The sequence below is a fragment of the Mchenga conophoros genome, linkage group LG7 (assembly GCF_057382185.1).
Source record: "Mchenga conophoros isolate Kocher_MC1m ecotype Shallow Benthic linkage group LG7, M_conophoros_male_GT1.1, whole genome shotgun sequence".
NCBI lineage: Eukaryota > Metazoa > Chordata > Actinopteri > Cichliformes > Cichlidae > Mchenga > Mchenga conophoros.
This window is the reverse complement of record NC_140532.1, coordinates 34,985,200-35,005,961: the sequence shown is the minus strand read 5'-3', so window position 1 is coordinate 35,005,961 and position 20,762 is coordinate 34,985,200. Positions and strand designations below refer to the sequence as shown.

Below are 20,762 nucleotides of genomic sequence, written 5' to 3'. Positions count from 1 at the left end.
TTTAACTTATCTAAAAACACAATATCTTCTGTCTGACACATCCCCTTGGTTTGTTTACTTGTATTTTGTTATTCTCAGTGAGAATAAAACACTAACATTTGTATGCCTGATAATCTTTGGAACCTTAACCTGGGTTTTTCTCTACCATGATGAGTGCAGCTTTAAATGCCTTCAGTGATGTGGAACAATGACGAGTTTAAGACATTATTTAGCTTTCAAACTGAGCTCAAACTGCCTTATTTCTATGACACATTGATTTCACTGCAGTGTTGGGCAGCCATCTGTGTAAGTAAAAAGTGGCTCCAATGACACTGCATAGAGTGCTGGCAGCTTCAAAAAACAGTCTCACTTTCACTACTTAAAACTAACTCTTTCCATGCACAAGGGACCTTCTTATTCCTAAATCTACCAACAAAAAGACCGACAGTGATTTATAGGGTAAACAAACTTTGGCAAGAACAGCACAGATTTTGTTTTTTCTCCCACAACTTAACCAAAACTGAAAAAAAAAACATATGAGTCAAGTTGAGGTAATTATTTTGTACCATTACAGAAAAAAACAATAAACAGGGAAGATCAGTGGAGTACCTATCTGAAGAATTAAGCTGGCATTTGATGTGTACAGTTGTGGCCAGACGCGAAGACAGTGATTGGAACAATTTATTTGTCCTCTTTCAGCTGAGCCTGCCACATCACTTACTTCGCCATTAGATTTTCCTCCAGAGCTCTCAGTAAAATCAATCACTCTGACTTGTTTGCCTCCATATACTGGCAGTCCCTGTAGACCAGCTGCACATTTCATCGGTCTATTTTATTTACCAGCCCCTTCTTGGTGTGACCCCACCATCTCTTCTGCTTTAATCTAATCTGCTTTACAATACTCAGTCTACCCCTCATATACCCCAAATAGCTCCCAGGGGTTAAAGGTTAGGAAATAAAAAAGCAAAAATAAACTGCAGACACTTACTGGAGGTCCAGGCTTCCCAACAGGACCGGGTAATCCTCGTAAACCTGGCTCCCCCTGGTGCAGAAAAAAGAAAAATAATTTTATTGTGATTGTTTCTGATAATTGAAGCTGTAAAGTTACTTCCAATCAAAAGATTTTAACAGCTTTAACAGAACATTTCTGTACTCACCTAAATGTCAAAAATATTCTAGTCAAAAATCTTTCGCTTGCCCTTTTCATAGCTGAGTCCCTCACTTTTAACACAATTTACCGACTCATGTACGTACAACAACATCTTTCGTCCAGTTCCTATATGAAAAAGGACAAGGTGAGATAGATGTCAGGAGGATGATCTTACCCTCGGTCCTGTGAAACCTGTTGGCCCACGCATTCCCACAGTTCCTGGGATACCCTAATGACAGAGGGAGACACAAGACATTATTACTACTATCATTTCAGCAAATATGGAGCTGAAGGCTCTTGTAGGCTTTTAGCGCCATACCATAATTATTTAAAGATTAATTATTTTATTTCAGGATATACTACAATGTTCACGCGCATATTTGAAATCATTCAAAACTAATAAAAGCTGTTAGACACAACAGCTGTGACTTTCTTCCCAAAACATCTGTGTATTGTGTTCAAGTGATATGAGCTGAAGTCCAACTAGGGCCGAGCTGTATTCTCATGTAATACCAATTTTAACCACTATATCAAACAAAAGGCCTGGGGACCAGAATTGGACCAGCAAAGGTTACAATCTGACTAATTGTATGGCTTCGTAAAATGTGAAAGAGAACAGAAATTTCGGATTTTTAATTGTATGTTCATAGGTTTTACAGCTTTTCCTACTGATAAAACCTCAACCATGGCTATTCATGCTACACCAAAGCGGTCAAATTATGGTTTTCTGTAATTTTACACATTTACTTTTAAAAATGTAAGGTCAAAGAGTCGTGGCGACAGATTTCTTTCTTTCTTTCTGGAAAAGCTATAAAATACACTAAAAAGACTTGTTACAGAGTATAGCATGGTGGAAAAGGATGGAGAGAATCCCCCACTAAGCTTTTGGGTTGGCATTACTTTAGATTTTGTTTTGTATTAATTGCATGCTTTGGTGTTTCTTTGTGTTTGATGTGAGGTGTGGGCCACACCCATGTGGGAGTGGAGATTCTACTCTAATCCAGCTGCCAGCTATTTGGAGTTGAATACAGGGAGCAGCTGATTGGGGAGGATTGGAGCCCTTTTCTATAAAGGGGAGAGGAAACAGGAAGTAGGTGTTGTCGTTGTTTTTTTTTTTAGTAGGACACTGGTGTAGCGGGAAGCCTCGAAGATCCAGAATGAAGTGTGCACATTTTAACGGAAAAGATTTTTAACCTGGCCTGGTTTTGCTTTTAAAATAATCTGAGGATGTTGGAGGGAGGACTCATTCTTATTGGGATGTGAGTGGATGTGCTGGGAGGCAGGAAAACAAACACTGGACTGGAGACTCTCTGTGCCCCTGACAAGGAAACTGGACCAGTTTTGGGGAAGTTCTCAGCTCCCAGGATGTGATGTGGAGACCCAGCCTTGATGAAGTCAGGCCTGAAAAGGTGGATGGCTCCTTTGACCACCTTTCCCCTGTCCTGACCGCGGTGGCTTTGGGCCTTGTATTCCTGGCCAGAGTTGTGTCTTCAGCCAGTAGTTTTTCCCGGAGAAAGAACAAATAAATCTTGTGTAACCCATTACAGTGTGCGTGTGGTGGTTCGTTACTGGTCAATATTAGAGCTACTACTTTCTTGTACGGAGGCCATTTTGGGCCTTACGTAACAGACTGAATATACTTCAGAGCCAAGCCAGTCACCTTCAGATCGGCAATACCGCTGTCAGGGTCTCTATTCTTGTTTTGTGTTGTATTACCTATTCTGCTGCTGTTTGTGGATGAGATTACAGCTACCTACGTTTATGATCGAAATACCTTATTTCGGATCAAATCAGCAATGGAGTTGACGGATAAAAATGAGAAACACTTTGGAGGCTTCCCTCCACCACTTGGGTGATAAGCTGATGCCCATAACCTCCCAAGGTTGCTTGTGTCAGGCAGAAACCGGAGCTGCCATTCCTCGACAAAAAGTTGCCGGAGGAAGCGAGGAAGGAGAGCGGGCATCCAAGTGAGATTATGGAAATATAGGAATACCGCTTTACTGTACCGCGGCTTACGATAAAAGGTAAGAAGTCCCGGGGATCGTGCAGGGCAAACCTGCGCCAAGCCTCTCAGGATCTAACCACAGATGTTTCAGCCTCGCTGATTAAGATGACCCTATTAAATTGTCGTTTAATCTCAAACAAGGCATTTGTCCTTTGTTTTTATTAGGAATAACCTGGAATAACCTGGATTTTTTATTCCTATCGGAAACTTGGCAGCGAAATATGGAATTTCCTCATTTCAATGAACTGGGCCCTGCAGATTTGTCTGTATTTGTCTGACCACACCATTGATTTCAGGATGTGGAGGTGGGCTGGTTGTTATTGCTAGAAACTCCTTTTTCTGTCATCTGGTGAAGACCTCTTCTTTTAATTCTGTTGAGATTCAGATGATGAAGATAAACAGGAATAATCCCTTCCATGTGATCATAGCTGGACTGGCCATCGGGCGTACCGGGCATTTGCCCGGTGGGCCGATGGATTTTTTTTTTCTTTAGGAAGGGTATATATAATGAAAGGTGTTGGATTGGCCAATTGGTCATGATCGACTCTGGGCTGGACCAATTACAGCCGAGGAGGCCGGATGCACCCCCCCCCCTTGTTTAGCGATCACGTGACTTTCGCGCATTGCATGCCGGGAACTCGTGGCAAAACAATCCAAGTACCGCATCAAACGCAAGCATTTGCAGCACCGCAAAACGTTCATTCTCCGGTTCCAATACCTTCTTGTTTTTCTTTGCCGCACAAAAAAGGAATGTACAAAACAAAAGGAGAATAATGCCGGTCCGTACAAAGACAGACTCGACGAAAAGACAAAGAAAAGATACGAGGAAAAATCAAAGGAGTGAAAGGGTCAGACCCTTATGAGTGGACAAAAGACGTCAGCGTGCTGCCAAACTTTCACCACGCGCAGATTTATAATTACACGGTTCTTGGAGTGAGTGCATACACTCATGAAGTTTAGTAACTTCAGGTCACTGCAACAAGCCCAGGTACAGTTTACCGACGGATGGGTGCAGGACCTTGAAATGCACCGTGTAGAACGAAAGACCATCGTACGAACAAAGGTAAGTTTACCAGTCTCACAAATCGTCATCATAAATACACATTCGTTAACCGTTTATTAATATAACCTTTGAGCTCAACGGTAATTAATTAGCAGTGGAAATAATCTCTGGTTCATTACAGAAATGTAGCAGTGACAATAATATTGTATGCTGTAATCGCACTGGACAATTAGTGATACAAAACAACTGTTTTATCTTGTGAATAAAAGTTTATGTTTTTGTCAGTGTACCATGGTAATAACAGAAGCGAAACGCAATATTGTGTCAGGACAATTTACTATTTATGCACAATAAATAAAGGAGCATAGCGCGACAATTTCTGTTCAGCGCCAGACTTGCTTGTAACCTATATCACCAATTATGTTAAGAAACATGACGTATTAACTACTACAAAACTCTGACCTTTGTGGGAATGCTTGGAACAGACTAACATGTGAGCTGGAGTGTTCTGAGACGTTATATTTGGTATATCCAGACCATCCGTCGGCTCTTACTTCGGAAACATGGCTTAAAAAATTTCTCTTCAACGACGTAATCCGATAAAAATAAAAAAACGATCTCTTTACCCGTCGGCTTCCTGTGGCTGTCATGCGACCGGCTATTGCAGTTAATAATAATACAACAGCTTCTTGGCATTTTTTGGGTTTCTTTTTATCGCTGTGTAACTGAGTTCAATTGAAAGCCTGCGTGCGCTAGTACCGCTTGCCACAAGTTCCCAGAATCCTTTGCGTTTTACCCCTGAATGACGTCACATTTATCCTGGTGGGCCGGTCTCTAGTCAAAATGCCCGGGCCGATTTTTTGTCCCAGTCCAGCCTTGCATGTGATCTCAATCTATAGACCACTGGCACTAGCGAGGAGTTTCTTAGTTGACTTTCTATCCTCCACCATCAAGCTGAATAAAATCTTTCTGCTGGGGGATATTAATGTCCATGTTGATGACAAATCATGCCACACTGCTTCTGAATTTCTTAGTCCTTTAGACTCCTTTAACTTTACCCAACACGTAACTGGGCCAACACACAGCGGTGGCCACACCTTAGATTTGATTCTATCACTGGGTCTGGATATCGGTCCAGTTTGTCGTGAGGACATTTTTATTAGTGATCATAAATATCTTTTATTTGATCTCTCCTTTATTTCTGACACACTGCCCTCTGTTCATGTGAAGCATTCACGATTAATTACTGACCCTTTAATTCGCAATGTCAAAATATTCTAGATAAAGTTGCTCCTCTTAAAATCAGGAAAAGCGGCACTACCAAATCCCTGCCCTGGTTCACAGAAGCTATTTGCAGCTTTAGGCGAATTTGCCGTAAAACTGAGCGCCTGTGGAAAGCCACAAAACTTGAGGTTCATAAGCTCCACCTAAAATAACTATTATCTACCTTCAACTACATGGTGAAAGATGCAAGAGCCACTTATTTCACTAAACGACTTGCAGTAGGAAAAAGAAATCCTAAGGTTCACAGTACAGTAAGTAACATAGTCTCTCCCAAACTCCGTGTACACCTGTCATTTCAGATAAGGACTGCAATGACTTTCTAAGATTTTTCCAAGACAAAATCAGTAACCTAAGAGGAAACTCAGCTCCCTCAGATAGTCCCTTCAACCACGATCTTCCACACCCTGTAATTATGGAATCCCTTCACCCAGTTTCTTTAGAAGATCTAAAAGAAATACTGATCCAAATGAAACCCTCAATGTCCTACCTACTTCTTTATTTTGCAAAGTTTTTGACACCATTGGGCCCTCTGTGGTCACACGGATAAACTGTTCCCTACTGTCTGGCTCTGTCCCCAGGTGCTTTAAACAGAGTGTTATTCAACCTCTGCTGAAAAAGCCGAACCTGGATCCGACTCTTCAGTCAAGCTACAGACCCATCTCAAAACTTCCTTTCATTTCTAAAATATTAGAAAAGGTTGTTTGGTCCCAAGTAAAGAAGGCACTGGAGAAACATAACATTCTTGATGACCTTCAGTCGGGATTCAGAAAGTCACAGTCCACAGAAACTGCTCTCCTCAAAGTCACAAATGACCTTTTGATGGCCGCGGACAGAGGCGATTGCTCAATCCTTGTCCTATTGGACCTTAGCTCGGCCTTCAATACCGTTGATCATCAGATCTTAATTCACCGCTTAAATCATATGGTGGGGATATCTGGATCTGTTTTGCCTCATTTCTGGCAGATAGAACATTCATAGTTTCGGTGGGAAACCTTTGCTCAGTTGTAGCTAAATTGTCATGGGGAGTTCTGCAAGGTTCGGTTCTAAGCCCCCTATTGTTTTCATTATATATCCTTCATTAAGGCCGTATCATTAGTAGCTTCAAAATTATTTCCTACCACCTGTATGCAAATGATATCCAATTATACATCTCCTTTAAACCCTGGGAATTAGACAAATTATTCCCTCTAATGGACTGTCTTAAAGAGATTAATGGTTGGATGACAAACAATTTCTTGCAGATGAATGCAGACAAGACTGAATGATTGATCATTGCCCCAGAGAGCATCAAGCCCCAAATTAGTCAATGTCTGTGTCCTTTTCATCCTCAATAAAAGCTACTGCTCAGAACCTCTGTCTTTTGACGCTCATATCAACTCTGTGACCCGCTCCTGCTTTTTTCATTTAAGAAACATTGCCAAACTCAGGACTATTGTATCCAAAGGCAAACTGGAGATACTTGTCCATGCCTTCATCTCCTCTTGTTTAGATTACTAACGTAACGTACTCTTTTCTTGTCTGCCTAAGGTTTCCCTAAATCACCTCCAAGCAGACCAAAATGCCGCAGCAGGGCTCCCACAGTCATAAATTCTCCCATATCACCCCTGTGTTAAAATCCTTGCACTGGCTTCCGGTTGGGTATAGATATCAGTTTTACTCTTACATTCATGTCCCTACAAGGTGAGGCCCCCACCTATATCACTGAGCTTCTCCAACCCTACTCTCCAAACCGGATCTTTAGATCCACTGATAGTGGTCTTCTAACCATTCCACAGGCCCGTTTGAAAACAAAGGGGGATTACGCTTTTCAACCCCTGGCTCCAATACTGTGGAACAGCTCAAAACACATCTGCTTAGACAGGCATTTATGTAATATTCATGTGTAGTATACTCTTTTATTGGATATGTTACTATACCCTCTTTATACTGTTTTATTGTTTCGATTGATATGCTTTTATTCCCAAGTGAAGCACTTTGAAATAACTTCCTGTTTTAAAAAGTACTATATAAATAAATTTTACTGACTACTTTTACTAGTTGTTATGCTAAACTTGTGCTGCTTATATACTGTATGTACATACATTTTGTTTTGAAATGTAATGCAGGCGGATTCCTTGCAGCAGAAGAATCACTTACATACATGCCTACAGGGCCCTGAGGTCCCTCAAACCCTGGCTTCCCTGTGAAGCCCTGAAGAAACACATTAAAAACACAAAAAAACATTAAAACAAAACTTCTCTGTAGACAGATATCACAGAGGTCATGACTACTATTTGCAGCCTCACCCTTTCTCCTGGGGGTCCTGGTGAGCCTGGAGGCCCCGTCTTCCCCGTTGGCCCCTGATATGTCAACAACAAGGAATCTATCAAAACTAAGACGTGGTAGAAAATGTTTATCTTATCAGCCAGTCAGATTTACATGTCATGACCTTCATTACAACAGTAACATTAAAAACAAGGATGCTGCTGATCTTGCAGGGTAAAATTTAGGACATTTTTGCAAACACAGTTATTTCCTGTTTCTCAGGAAATTATACCAGCTACTCAATATCACTGCAATATATTAAGCTTAGTTTGAATATCATCCCAATAATTATGCAAAGCAGCTATAGTAGAGTCTAAGAATAAAAAAATGGACCTGAAATGAGCACAATAGGTGCACTTTACATGAAAAACCAAGGGATTAGATAATACCTTCATACAGTTTTTGAGCTATATCCTTTCAATGACAAAGTCTTTCCAGGCTATCAAGCCTCTACACCAGGGGTCCCCAATCTCAGTCCACAAGGGCCGGTGTCCCTGCAGGTTTTAGATCTCACCCTGGGTCAACACACCTGAATCACATGATTAGTTCATTACCAGGCCTCTGGAGAACTTCAGGACATGTCGAGAAGGTAATTTATCTATTCAAATCAGCTGTGATGGATCAAGGGCACATCTAAAACCTGCAGGGACACCGGCCCTCGTGGACTGGGATTGGGGACCCTTGCTCTACACGCTACACAGGTACAGTGCTCTGTCTCTCAAAATGAAATAAAAACAAAGGCATACCGCAGAACCTGGTGCACCATCAGTTCCTCTCACTCCGGGAATTCCTTGAAACCCCTAAATAGGAAGGAGAAGACGTAATGAAGAATGGGCAAAGAACCAAGGAGAACTGCACTGATGACCTATAAAAGTGCAAACACAAAATAATGTGCAGTGAGCTGTTATACTATTAGTCTAAATTGGCTGATTCAGCATTTTGCTAATGATTGCTGAATACAGGATTTAATTGTTTCTTGGCAGTTGCATTAAAAGGGATTCATGAGATGATTCATGTTTTCTCAGCTGATTGGCAGCTTTCTTGTGCTCGGAAAATCGTATCTTAAAGTACATTTAAGATAAGTACAGTATAAACATTTTAGAAAATTCTAATTTTGTAGGAAAGGTTTGGGGAAAATTCTTCCCCAAACTTGCTTTTCTCTCCTTTTCAGGGTCGTGGGGGGTGCTGGAGCCTATCCCAGCTGTCTTAGGGCAAGAGACAGGGTACACCCTGGACAGGTCGCCAGTCTGTCGCAGGACTAACACATATACACAGACAACCATTCACACTCACATTTACAACTATGGGCAATTTAGAGTTTCTAATTACCTATCCCCACTAACTGCATGTCTTTGGACAGTGGGAGGAAGCCAGAGTACCTGGGGAGAACCCAAGCAAACACGAGGCGAACATGCAAACTCCACAGAAAAGACCCCTCCCTGATGGTGGAACTGAACTCAGGACCTTCTTGCTGTGAGGCAACAGTGTTAAGGCAACAACTGCCCGATTTGCAAATAATCATCCTCTAATTTATAAATGTAGACAGACTGCCAACACCAGTTTCCGGTGTATGCACTGCTTTGCAATAGGGGATGAATTAACTGGTTGCCAACTGGTTGTATTCTCTTTATAGTCCTTCATAAAAGTAAGGTTGTAGAGTGTATGTGCACATGTGCAACTTTGCTGTTAAATCGCCATCCCACAGCATCCTTCTGTTTGTGTATGCAGATGACAATATCTTTTTTTTGGCCTTTTTATCTTATACAGATTGCATGTAATTGCTAAGTTGACCCCATTCATTCACATACTGATAGCAAATTGACAGCAGACTGGCTCCATCTCACTGCTGATTTATCATCATGTGCACCACCAAGCTCATTTCAAAGAAGACAACTGACAATGAGTGGTTAAAGACCTGGTACCTGTCTTTGAAACAACCATTTCAGAGGCAACAAAAATGCAAGTTCATTGGACACTCTCACAATAATTTTGTTAGGCATGAACAAAAATTTAGGTTTTCCCCAAGGCAAATGTAATATGAGGGGAATTATGCTTCATAATTTTTCACGACGTTCTGCCTTGACGAAAACTTAAAACCAGTGACTGAGACTGGGCTTTCACAATATTAAATTACATTCTCACCTCATGATTATTGTTGCACTATGTATAAAAAATACCATCAGCTAAATGTATTTATAACTTCATTTTATAGTGTTTATTTTAATTAAATAATAAAAACAGAAGTGCAAGAAAACATCATGAGTGTTCAAAAGCAAAAAAGCAGTTGTGTGAATTACAGACACAAAAAATTATCGTTTAATTTTAAGATATTGTTATTGCCTATGCACAGCCCTAACTGAGACTATAAACTCAGGAAGGAAACTGATTAATGAGGTCATAAAGTGAGCAGCATATACTTTTATATTATCTGCCCCTTTTTTTTCCAGCCAGATTTGCCTCCTGTTGACCATTAGAAAGAATGCATGTTGAAGGCTCTTCCACATCGACTTTTCAGAGTTGATGTCTGCTTACATACAGTTTATACTTGAGGTGTTTTTGAGACTAAATGGAATACAGACTGAATGTTTTCTATTTCTATTGACTGACACACTAGAAGCAACTTGGTCATCACAAATTGCTTTAAAGCTTTAAGGTTACCCAATAACATACAGTGGGGCAAAAAAGTATTTAGTCAGCCACCGATTGTGCAAGTTCCCCCACTTAAAATGATGACAGAGGTCAGTAATTTGCACCAGAGGTACACTTCAACTGTGAGAGACAGAATGTGAAAAAAAAATCCATGAATCCACATGGTAGGATTTGTAAAGAATTTATTCGTAAATCAGGGTGGAAAATAAGTATTTGGTCACCTCAAACAAGGAAAATCTCTGGCTCTCACAGACCTGTAACGTCTTCTGTAAGAAGCTTTTCTGTCCCCCACTCGTTACCTGTATGAATGGCACCTGTTTGAACTCATCATCTGTATAAAAGACACCTGTCCACAGCCTCAAACAGTCAGACTCCAAACTCCGCCATGGCCAAGACCAAAGAGCTTTCGAAGGACACCAGGAAAAGTATTGTAGACCTGCACCAGACTGGGAAGAGTGAATCTACAATAGGCAAGCAGCTTGGTGTGAAAAAATCAACTGTGGGAGCAATCATCAGAAAATGGAAGACATACAAGACCACTGATAATCTCCCTCGATCTGGGGCTCCACGCAAGATCTCATCCCGTGGGGTCAAAATGATCATGAGAACGGTGAGCAAAGATCCCAGAACCACACGGGGGGACCTGGTGAATGACCTGCAGAGAGCTGGGACCAAAGTAACAAAGGTCACCATCAGTAACACACTACAACGGCAGGGAATCAAATCCCGCAGTGCCAGACGTGTTCCGCTGCTGAAGCCAGTGCATGTCCAGGCCCGTCTGAAGTTTGCCAGAGAGCACATGGATGATACAGCAGAGGATTGGGAGAATGTCATGTGGTCAGATGAAACCAAAGTAGAACTTTTTGGTATAAACTCAACTCGTCGTGTTTGGAGGAAGAAGAATACTGAGTTGCATCCCAAGAACACCATACCTACTGTGAAGCATGGGGGTGGAAACATCATGCTATGGGGCTGTTTTTCTGCCAAGGGGACAGGACGACTGATCCGTGTTAAGGACAGAATGAATGGGGCCATGTATCGTGAGATTTTGAGCCAAAACCTCCTTCCATCAGTGAGAACTTTGAAGATGAAACGAAGCTGGGTCTTCCAACATGACAATGATCCAAAACACACCGCCCGGGCAACAAAGGAGTGGCTTCGTAAGAAGCATTTGAAAGTCCTGGAGTGGCCTAGCCAGTCTCCAGACCTCAACCCCATAGGAAATCTGTGGCGGGAGTTGAAAGTCCGTGTTGCTCGGCGACAGCCCCAAAACATCACTGCTCTCGAGAAGATCTGCATGGAGGAATGGGCCAAAATACCAGCTACTGTGTGTGCAAACCTGGTAAAGACCTATAGTAAACGTTTGACCTCTGTTATTGCCAACAAAGGTTATGTTACAAAGTATTGAGTTGTATTTTTGTTATTGACCAAATATTTATTTTCCACCCTGATTTACGAATAAATTCTTTACAAATCCTACCATGTGGATTCATGGATTTTTTTTTTCACATTCTGTCTCTCACAGTTGAAGTGTACCTCTGGTGCAAATTACTGACCTCTGTCATCATTTTAGGTGGGGGAACTTGCACAATCGGTGGCTGACTAAATACTTTTTTGCCCCACTGTATTTACCAGATCACATGACAATCAAAGGTATCCTGTGCTCCAAGTCACGCTGAGAAGTTAATCTCGGGTCTATCCCACTTTACATAAGATAAGCTTTTGTTATGTCCATGGCTTTGGAAAATGTCCAACAACCACCTATTGGTTCAGTGAGTCCAGAAACATTTGCAAAAGAGTGAGTATTTATTACATTAACTATGTGTAATTATCCTTGTGATACATACACGAATATACTTACTCAGACCAGCCAATGCAGCGCTGAAAACTTTAAGTCAACACAGCTGATATGTTTAACGGGCCGGTAGCGAGCGCTGTTCTGTCTTGTTAAAACTTCACTTTTTTAAGTGTTTGTTGCCTTCTCATGAATTTATAGAACCATCTGTAATTTTATCCTGAGCTGCCTTGTAAAAATGGTAATAATGTGTTTTTATTCTGCTGAACCCTGGAGGATGTGGCAAAAAGCCAACAATGCAAGGTTTAAGGAATGATGTCATGTACTGCTGAGGTCATCCTGCGGCTAACGGCCTTACCATCGGCCCTTTAGTACCAGCAACACCAGCTGCACCTGAGGGACCCTGAAACAGAGACAGAAAATACCAACAATGCAAATTTTCCCGGCAGCAGAGGTCATTAAAAGTACAAGTGTTCAGTCTCTTAATTATACGCATCGTTAATCATGAACTCCTACACATTTTCTGAAAAAAATAAGCCGTTACACTAAATACAGAAATTAAAATACTGATTATAATGAGCCAAATGTGTTGCTGTGTAGCTCTTGTGTACATTACAATCAAATACATGTTTTACATGGGATCAGTTGGAGAGATTAGCAAACAAGACAGGGAGTTATTTCCTTCAGTACTACCGTGCTGTACAAAGACTGCCTCCTGCTGTTTAAACCAACAATTATTAGACACCTTCCCCTCAGCTTGGGAGTCAGTTTTGACAGTTTGAGGGCAAATCCATCATCACTACTTAAAACCTGTATTCAGCAGTCACACAGTTGTAAAGTGCACGATGTGCATTGTCGTGTCTCTTCCCTATAAAAGACAACACTGGGTCTAAACCCAAGTGATAAAATGTTTGTGAAATGAGTTCATATATTTAAGTATTTCACTGAATAATACAGTACATGCTGTTGCAATACAGAACGAGACAGGAGTACGTGAAATGCAGACACACACAAACACACACGCAGCATTTTCAGGTGATGGGATTGAAATATGATAGAGAATGGGAACCTGTGTACCAGGCTTTCCTTCTGCTCCCTCTGTTCCAGGTGGCCCCGGCAAACCCTGAAAGGAGATGGAGAGAAACACATAACTGTAGCTCAGCCGGATATTACTGAACAGTACAAAAGAATATGTGTTTACTGTATAAGTATATTTGACTAATTAAATTCAGTAATCCTCTAATGCTAAAACATTTTTAAAATAATGTAAATCAATTCTTGTATGGAGGACTGTAATGAAATTTAGATACAGATTATATGATAAATATACAGTTTATAAACATATCAACTGCAACTATGTATCTACTGAGGGCTTATACTTGTAATAAATATACAAGTTATTTATTTTTGCAATTTGAACATTTAACCAGGGGTTAAAGTGAACCAGAATGACCTGGAACTGCATTCTGGCATTTGCAGTTTTGAATCATCAAATCTGACAAGCAGTTTAATACATAATACTGTCAAGAGAATTAATGTTTTGATTGCTGCAGCTTGGAGGTGCCTCCAGCTGACGGCATACTTGGTCAGTACTCAGAAAATGATCCCATCCTAGCCGAGTTCTCTAATAAACGATTCGAATATTTGAAAAAATATCTGTCCAGTTTGCACCACAATGAGTGTGCAAGCTAAACGTAGAGAAGCTCGTGTCAAAAGGACTGCTCAGGTTTTAATAAACCTAAATTTAAAGCTTCTTAATCATGCTAGATTTTCTTTTAATAAGATAGCAACACATCACATATAAATCCACTAAAGATTTTTTTTTTTTTTAAATTTATGAAATGACTTGGAAACAAATTGAAGTTTGTTCAGGTTTGTCATTGTGGTGGGGCGTGGACTGCGGTGCTGTGCAGACACACCTGCACGGCATCTGCAATCACACCCGCCCTGTTAAACACGGGGAATCAGAGTTTGGGGAGAGAGTTGTAAAAGTTGTGAACGTGGTGTGATGTGTGTGGCTGCCAGCTGCAGTCGAGTAAAATAAAGATGGCTTTGAACACCAATCTATGGATTGGCCGTGTCTCAATCACACCACAGTCATATTTAACATCATATTTATTTATTTAAAGGTTAAAGGTAACTCCACAACACCTGTAAACCTCACAGCAAAATAGCAGCAGCACATGTCAGCTGTAGGGTCTTTACCTTACAATATAAAGCGCCTTGTTCACTGTTGTTGTGATTTGGTGCTATAAAATAAAACTGAAATTGAAATGAAATAAATCTAAATTTTTACATGCCTTACTTCCAAGTGATTTTTTTCCCTACCCTGAAATGCTACACCAGATCTTAGCGTTCCCCCAGCTGCCAAATCTTACTCTAACCATAGCTACAATATAAGTTTACCGGTGGGCCTGGTTGGCCAGGATGACCTCTTTGTCCGGTCAAACCCTGGGGAAAACAAAAGGAGCAGATTAATATGAATGAATTAATATTGACATATATATGAACTTGGTAACAAAAAAAGTGTGTATTCAAACATCTTTTGGAGTTCAATACCTTGTTCCCCCTGGGTCCTGGTTTGCCATCACATCCATCTGGTCCTCTGTTTCCCTTTAAAGATATTAGTGACTACAATGACTCATCTCAATCAGCTGTCCACAACGTCAGCATTGTGGCAATTGTATCTAAATCATATTAAAATCACAGATTATATTTTTATTACACAAAAAGACAAGAACAGAAATAAGTCATATTTCTGTTTTTCGTTAGCTATGCTGTTATATGGTGGTGAAACTACATTAGTGACTGATTGTGTGGAATGAAGGATGTGAGCATGTGACACCAAATTTACATTCAGGAGGTCACTGGAAGTTCTGTTACGTAGTTAAATTGGACATTTGGAACAACATATGAAGTCATCTGACATTTTGTGGTGTTCAGACACATAAATCATCACTGACCTTTAACCCACGGCTGCCCTGTTTTCCCTGGAGGCCAGTTTCGCCATCGATGCCCTGAGTGGAAAATATATAAAGTCAGTGAAGCGCATCTCATTTTTTCATTCTCAAAAGGCATGCTTCCAGATAAAAGAGCATGTTATACAATATTAAGCTGTGGCAAACACCATACCACATAGTTTATTGTGTTTATTATGAGTCTTTTGAACTGTATCATGAAAAAGTTTATTTTTCTGGAGGTTAACTCGAGATTGTTGAAACTCAGGACTGACTTTTCTGCCAGAGCTGAATTTGCACACAGCTTCTGTATCACACTGGGATCTCCATGAATAGGTTTAACCACAGTGCTACACACTGTACCTCAGTGCCTTTAGGGCCGGGCTGGCCTTTGGCTCCTGGGAAACCAGGGAATCCAACGAGGCCCCTCTCGCCCTGAGGACCGCTAATGCCTGTTGCCCCCTGAATACCCTGAAAAAAAAGAAGTTCAGTTTGTTATTAAATCTAGATCTTTTTTCTTACTCACACACTGACTTTACAGCAAATGAGATGTTATAGGAGACCTTTGACATTTTTGGAAGCACACTGGCTGAGTGTGATGGGTTCTTTCCTGCTACCACAAATTAATTTGACATAAATTAGAAGCAAAATGATAAAAGCATCAATTTCTTTGAGTGAATGTCATCTATCCCTAGGAAGTACACATATGTGAGGTCTCACCGCTAACATGACAAACGTCCCAAAAGTTCTCATATTATTAGGGTTCCCGGTGAAAAAAAAATGCAATAAACAGCTGCTGGCAATGAATTTTTAATCACGGCTAATATGAGAAGTGATAATGTGACAGTCACAGTGCTATTAGATGGGATCAGTGTAATAGAGGGTGGCACCGGGCACAGACGAGCATACGGCAGCTGTCTGAGTGAGACAACTTACATCTGCTGAAATCTATAAGCCGACGTGACAAAACATCAAAAGACTAGAGAAACAATGTAAATGGTCAGAATAGTAACTCTGTGGAGGGGACCAGAAAGGGCCGCAGAGTTTTGCCTTTTATAGGTGTAACTTTTTCATTTGCACTGTATCTGCCGTACAGTTCAAACTAATTTCAAACAATGATCATTAGTTAAAAACAAACTTTACAGACAAGGAAGGCACATCATTACAGGCTTTATCAGTCTGTCAGTGTCAACAAACAAGGTTCAGGTTCATACTCTGTCGCCTTTAGCTCCTGGATCACCCTTTTCCCCGTCTGGTCCTCTGTTACCCTGTGAGGGAAAAAATGTTTAAAGGAAAGGCTCAGTCGAGCATGTTGTGCTGTAAATATGTTCGTCAAGAGCACCTACCGTTCTTCCAGGAAAACCCACATCACCCTTTCTCCCTGGTGCACCCTGTCAATTTAAAAAAAAAAAGGAAAAGAAACTTTTATTGTTTTAATGTGGGGAATGTAAAATTATACCACACAAATCACATTAGTCAATGATTCAGAAGCAGACTACTGCTAAGAACATAGTTTTATACAATCAGAAGATGGCGACGTCTAAATGAAAAGAACGTGAAGAGCTAATAAGCAGGATCCAGTAATGAGCCATCACAGCCAGTAGATGGCACTGTGAGGCTGCAGCGTTGTTTCCCCTCTCTGTAGCACTTTTAGACAACCCGTGAAAAACACTTTTTATAAGCTGCAAGTGTAAACTGAAGTAGAGCTGCTGTGATGACAAAAGTTACAGGAAAAAAGAAAACAAAAGCACCACAAACAACTGAGAGTGAACTCAGTGATCTCTTTGTAACATTCTGTCTGCTCAGTATTTATACATGCAGGTTTATAACTGTAATGTAATGATGTAATGGCTGTTACAGTGTTTGCTCACCATAGGTCCCTCTGAGCCGGGATCCCCCCGGGCCCCCACAGGCCCCACAGGCCCCTGACATAAAAAGGAAACAAGAAACATTAAAATTCAGTTTGGGTTTTTTTCCTGTGATTGTTTGTACACTATTGTAAACTTATTATCATGCACATTAAGCATACATAGAAACTATAATATGCATGCTGTTTTAATATGATATCAACTAAAAAACATATTTAAAACACTTGAAATTAAAATGCAAAACAGTTGGAGACTCCCACCAAACGTAAGACTTAACAGATAAAAATGAAGTAGTTGGTTTGTTTCTCACGATGAAAAGCTGGAAACAAAATGAAAAGCACCAGGTGTCTACTGCTAACTTATCTTTCCTAGAGACCTCTCTCCTCCCATCACCTGGAAATCATTCGCTCTTCCCTACCGTGAAGGATCTTCATGACACACCTCAAGGGGAGCGCTCCAAAAAGAGACTCACAAAACAGACTTCTAAAAATATAAAAATCTTTCCTGATCAAAATTTGGCTCATCTCACATTCAAGGTCATCTCTTAGGGCATGTCCAGTCAGCTTTCAGCGTGACAATCTTTCAGATTATTCCCTGGGTGTTCTTTCCTAATCCGGCCATGGGGGTGGGGTCGCAAGGCAATGTATGCCTAGTGCCAGTCCCAAGCCCGGATAAATAAGAAGGGCATCCAGTGTAAAAATATTTGCCAAATCAAACATGCGGATCATTTCTTTGGATGTTCTTTTCTGACAACTTGGATTTCGTGCTCTGTGATTTCAACATGGGCCTCAAACTTGAACAGAGAAAACGTCAAATTCTGTTTCACACTGACAGAATTTCATGTAAGGATCTTTGTAGGTTATGGGAACCTCCAGCTACAACCAAGCAGTTTTTACATGAAGAGTCAACACTACTTTCCAACTCAAAGGCAGAGTGTTAGGTGAGAGGCGAGACAAGGAGCATGTTCATAACTTTTTTCAGCATCTATCTGATTGTGCACCAGGAATTCTTCCCACAGAGTCATGCTGTCAGCATTCTATCTACTGCAATGACTTGAGGCATTTGATGGGATACCAGTGCATTCCAGCTTGCCATCTCTCACCGGCTCAGAGAACATTAAAAAAAAACGTTGAAGCTTTTTGTCCACACAAACACAGTCTTTGTTCACCACCACTCCCCACGTTTGGCTCTCTGTAATCTGCTACATCATACACCCTGGAGGAGGTTTAGCCCCTTACGGGGCCTTGCTGGAGCTCTACTGAGAGATCTAAAAATGAGAGCTGTGCTAAATGAACGTCCAGATGTGCATGAGAAGATGACCATGAACGTGAAATTGGACAAATTAAAATCAGATAGGTTTTTGATCTTTATGGAGCTGGTCTGGTTATGGAGCAGAATGTTTTAATCACACCTTGTAGAAGAACTAAGATCAAAGAAAACAAAAATGTATCCTGTGCAGAACTGGGATGTGCACACGAGGTTCACCGCCACACTTTCTTGTGTTGTGCATAGACATTATATAGACATCTAGGAGTAATATAATCAACTGCATTGTCATTGTGAGATAAAATTAATGCATTATCCCTTTAAACAGCCTAATATGTTATAAAAAAAAAAAGAGCTACTGGCTATATATGAATTAAAGCTAATAATGATGTCATGAAACCAAATAGTTTTCAGCTTTGGCCTCTCCATTCTTTCATCTCTTCCTCCCATGTTTCTCTCTCACACAATTACACTAAGAAGAGACACATATGAAAAAACATTGACCCTGTTTTATCAACCCTTATGGCATTACTAAGGGTTAAGAATAAAGGAAAGACAATCAACTAAAACAATGAAATACCCCTTTAATACGCTGCTACTTAACTTTGTTTTTTCAGCTAAACTATTAAATGAAAATACCAAACCAGAAAAAGTGAACAAACTTACAGGATCTCCTTTGGGGCCAGGAGAACCCGTCAATCCTAGATGCCCCTGTTAAAATGGACAGACTGGCATTAACCTCTTGTACTTCATTTCACTGACAGCTGAGTGAAAGGAGCAGCAACTCAACTGAACTTAAAAGCTTCCATCAACAGTCTTGCCTTGAACTCTACTCACTTGCGGTCCTCGGAGTCCCGGAGGTCCAATCTGTCCCTCGAGACCTGGAGGCCCCTACACAAAAGCAAAGGCAGGTGAAACATTTTCTGTCAAACACAGTGTCTAAACATTTCCAAACAGCTGATTATCTGCAGCATATACATAACCAAGCAAAGCTTATACCTGTGGGCCTTTAAGGCCATCACTGCCAGCAGGTCCAATGTCCCCCTGAAATAAATAAAGAGTTCACACACAGGCGGGATGCAACCTGTTAACTAAGTCTGGGCTTAGACTGACGTCACACATAAAGCATCAGACCAGTACATTTACATTTCCTTTATTACAGAGGAACATTTCACTCCAAATTATTGTTACATATTTGGATACTGTGCTCTAATTATCTCCATCTAAACTGTTTTAGTGTCACAACCCACATTTTTGGGGTTGGCTGTAGAGATGTCTCCCTTCTGTTGAAAACATCCATTATGTATACAGCAGTTGCCATGTGGTACTCAAAGTGACATCCCTTTATAACTAACTCCTTCAAGCACCCAGCCCTAGCAAAATAACCTAAAAAAATGGGTGAAAATCAGCAGAAATGTCAGTTCTCTTTCTGCAGTTTACGTCCAATAATCCAAAACACTGCATCATCAAGTGAGGGGAGTACCATCAGTGTTTACAGCCTGTCATGCTGACACAAACATGAGGCTCTAGCCATGATGTTCTTTTACACAGAGGAAACAGTTGCTGGGTGTGGTTCAGTGGAAAGGAAAATGTCCCTACATGAAACTGCTCACAACAAACTATGGAGATATTTTTGAGAACTAGGTCATGATTTCTGCAAAGAGAGATTGCTGGAGAATTTTTTCTTTTTCCTTTTTGGAGGGGGGGCAAGCACAAGACAACTGGTATTAATTTCCAGTATACTGTGTAGGGGGGAAATTTCTCTAATAGCTCAGTCACACTAGAATAAAAATAGGACATTCGGTGATCGACAGCAGCTGCAGCAACCAATTTGTTCCCAACAAACTGTGCAACACCCTCAACCTCTAGATGACCACTGTTGATCACACGGCAGTCGTACAGGTCGCCTGGTTTGAGGTAACCTGTCTTCAAGCAACTGTGATCACATACTGACAGCAGACTGACTGCATATTATTGCTTTTTATCACCATGAATCAAAGGTATTTGGAAGATGGCAACTCACTGTAAGTGGCTGCAGACCTGGTTCTTGTCTTCAGAGCAACAAGGTTCATTCTGCATGGTCACAATATTTGTTTTTTTCATGCTGCATTCTCCAACCACTGTTTTCCCCAGTGTGACACAAATGATACCTAACTTTGTTATCTTTGCAAAATATTAACTTAACTTCTTTTAAATAAAACATTTATTGAAAATTGCTTGTACTGTAAATTTGAGAAGTGATTAAATCCTTAAAAAATCCAGTTTAGGGAATGTTTTTTGTAATTTCATTACAAATTGAGTATTGTATATATGTGTTTCTAAATTCATGCAGACAGAGAGAAATATATATTTTTCAAAGTGGTTATTAGTTTCAGCCTCATGAGGAAATCATCTTTAAGTTGCAGTCCAACTGAGCCAAAATAAAGACTTGAGGTGTGGCTGTACCCTTGAGCCATTAACTCCTTGTGCGCCAACTCGTCCTGTGGCACCTGGTGCACCCTG

General features: G+C 40.7%; 1 protein-coding gene across 1 annotated transcript in view; it reads right to left on the bottom strand.

Annotated features, from left to right (window-relative positions):
* LOC146570543 (uncharacterized) overlaps window positions 1–20,762 on the bottom strand; it is a 119,141-nt gene that overhangs the window by 26,234 nt on the left and 72,145 nt on the right. Inside the window, exons 19-36 of the mRNA XM_085279032.1 lie at window positions 20,706–20,759; window positions 19,260–19,304; window positions 19,098–19,151; window positions 18,927–18,971; window positions 16,998–17,051; window positions 16,473–16,517; window positions 16,341–16,394; window positions 15,490–15,597; window positions 15,133–15,186; window positions 14,729–14,782; window positions 14,576–14,620; window positions 13,239–13,292; window positions 12,528–12,572; window positions 8,472–8,525; window positions 7,707–7,760; window positions 7,558–7,611; window positions 1,305–1,358; window positions 968–1,021 (exon numbers count right to left, since the gene is read on the bottom strand). Of these exons, the coding sequence (XP_085135158.1) occupies window positions 968–1,021; window positions 1,305–1,358; window positions 7,558–7,611; window positions 7,707–7,760; window positions 8,472–8,525; window positions 12,528–12,572; window positions 13,239–13,292; window positions 14,576–14,620; window positions 14,729–14,782; window positions 15,133–15,186; window positions 15,490–15,597; window positions 16,341–16,394; window positions 16,473–16,517; window positions 16,998–17,051; window positions 18,927–18,971; window positions 19,098–19,151; window positions 19,260–19,304; window positions 20,706–20,759 (981 nt within the window). The remainder of the gene's footprint in view (window positions 1–967; window positions 1,022–1,304; window positions 1,359–7,557; window positions 7,612–7,706; window positions 7,761–8,471; window positions 8,526–12,527; window positions 12,573–13,238; window positions 13,293–14,575; window positions 14,621–14,728; window positions 14,783–15,132; window positions 15,187–15,489; window positions 15,598–16,340; window positions 16,395–16,472; window positions 16,518–16,997; window positions 17,052–18,926; window positions 18,972–19,097; window positions 19,152–19,259; window positions 19,305–20,705; window positions 20,760–20,762) is intronic.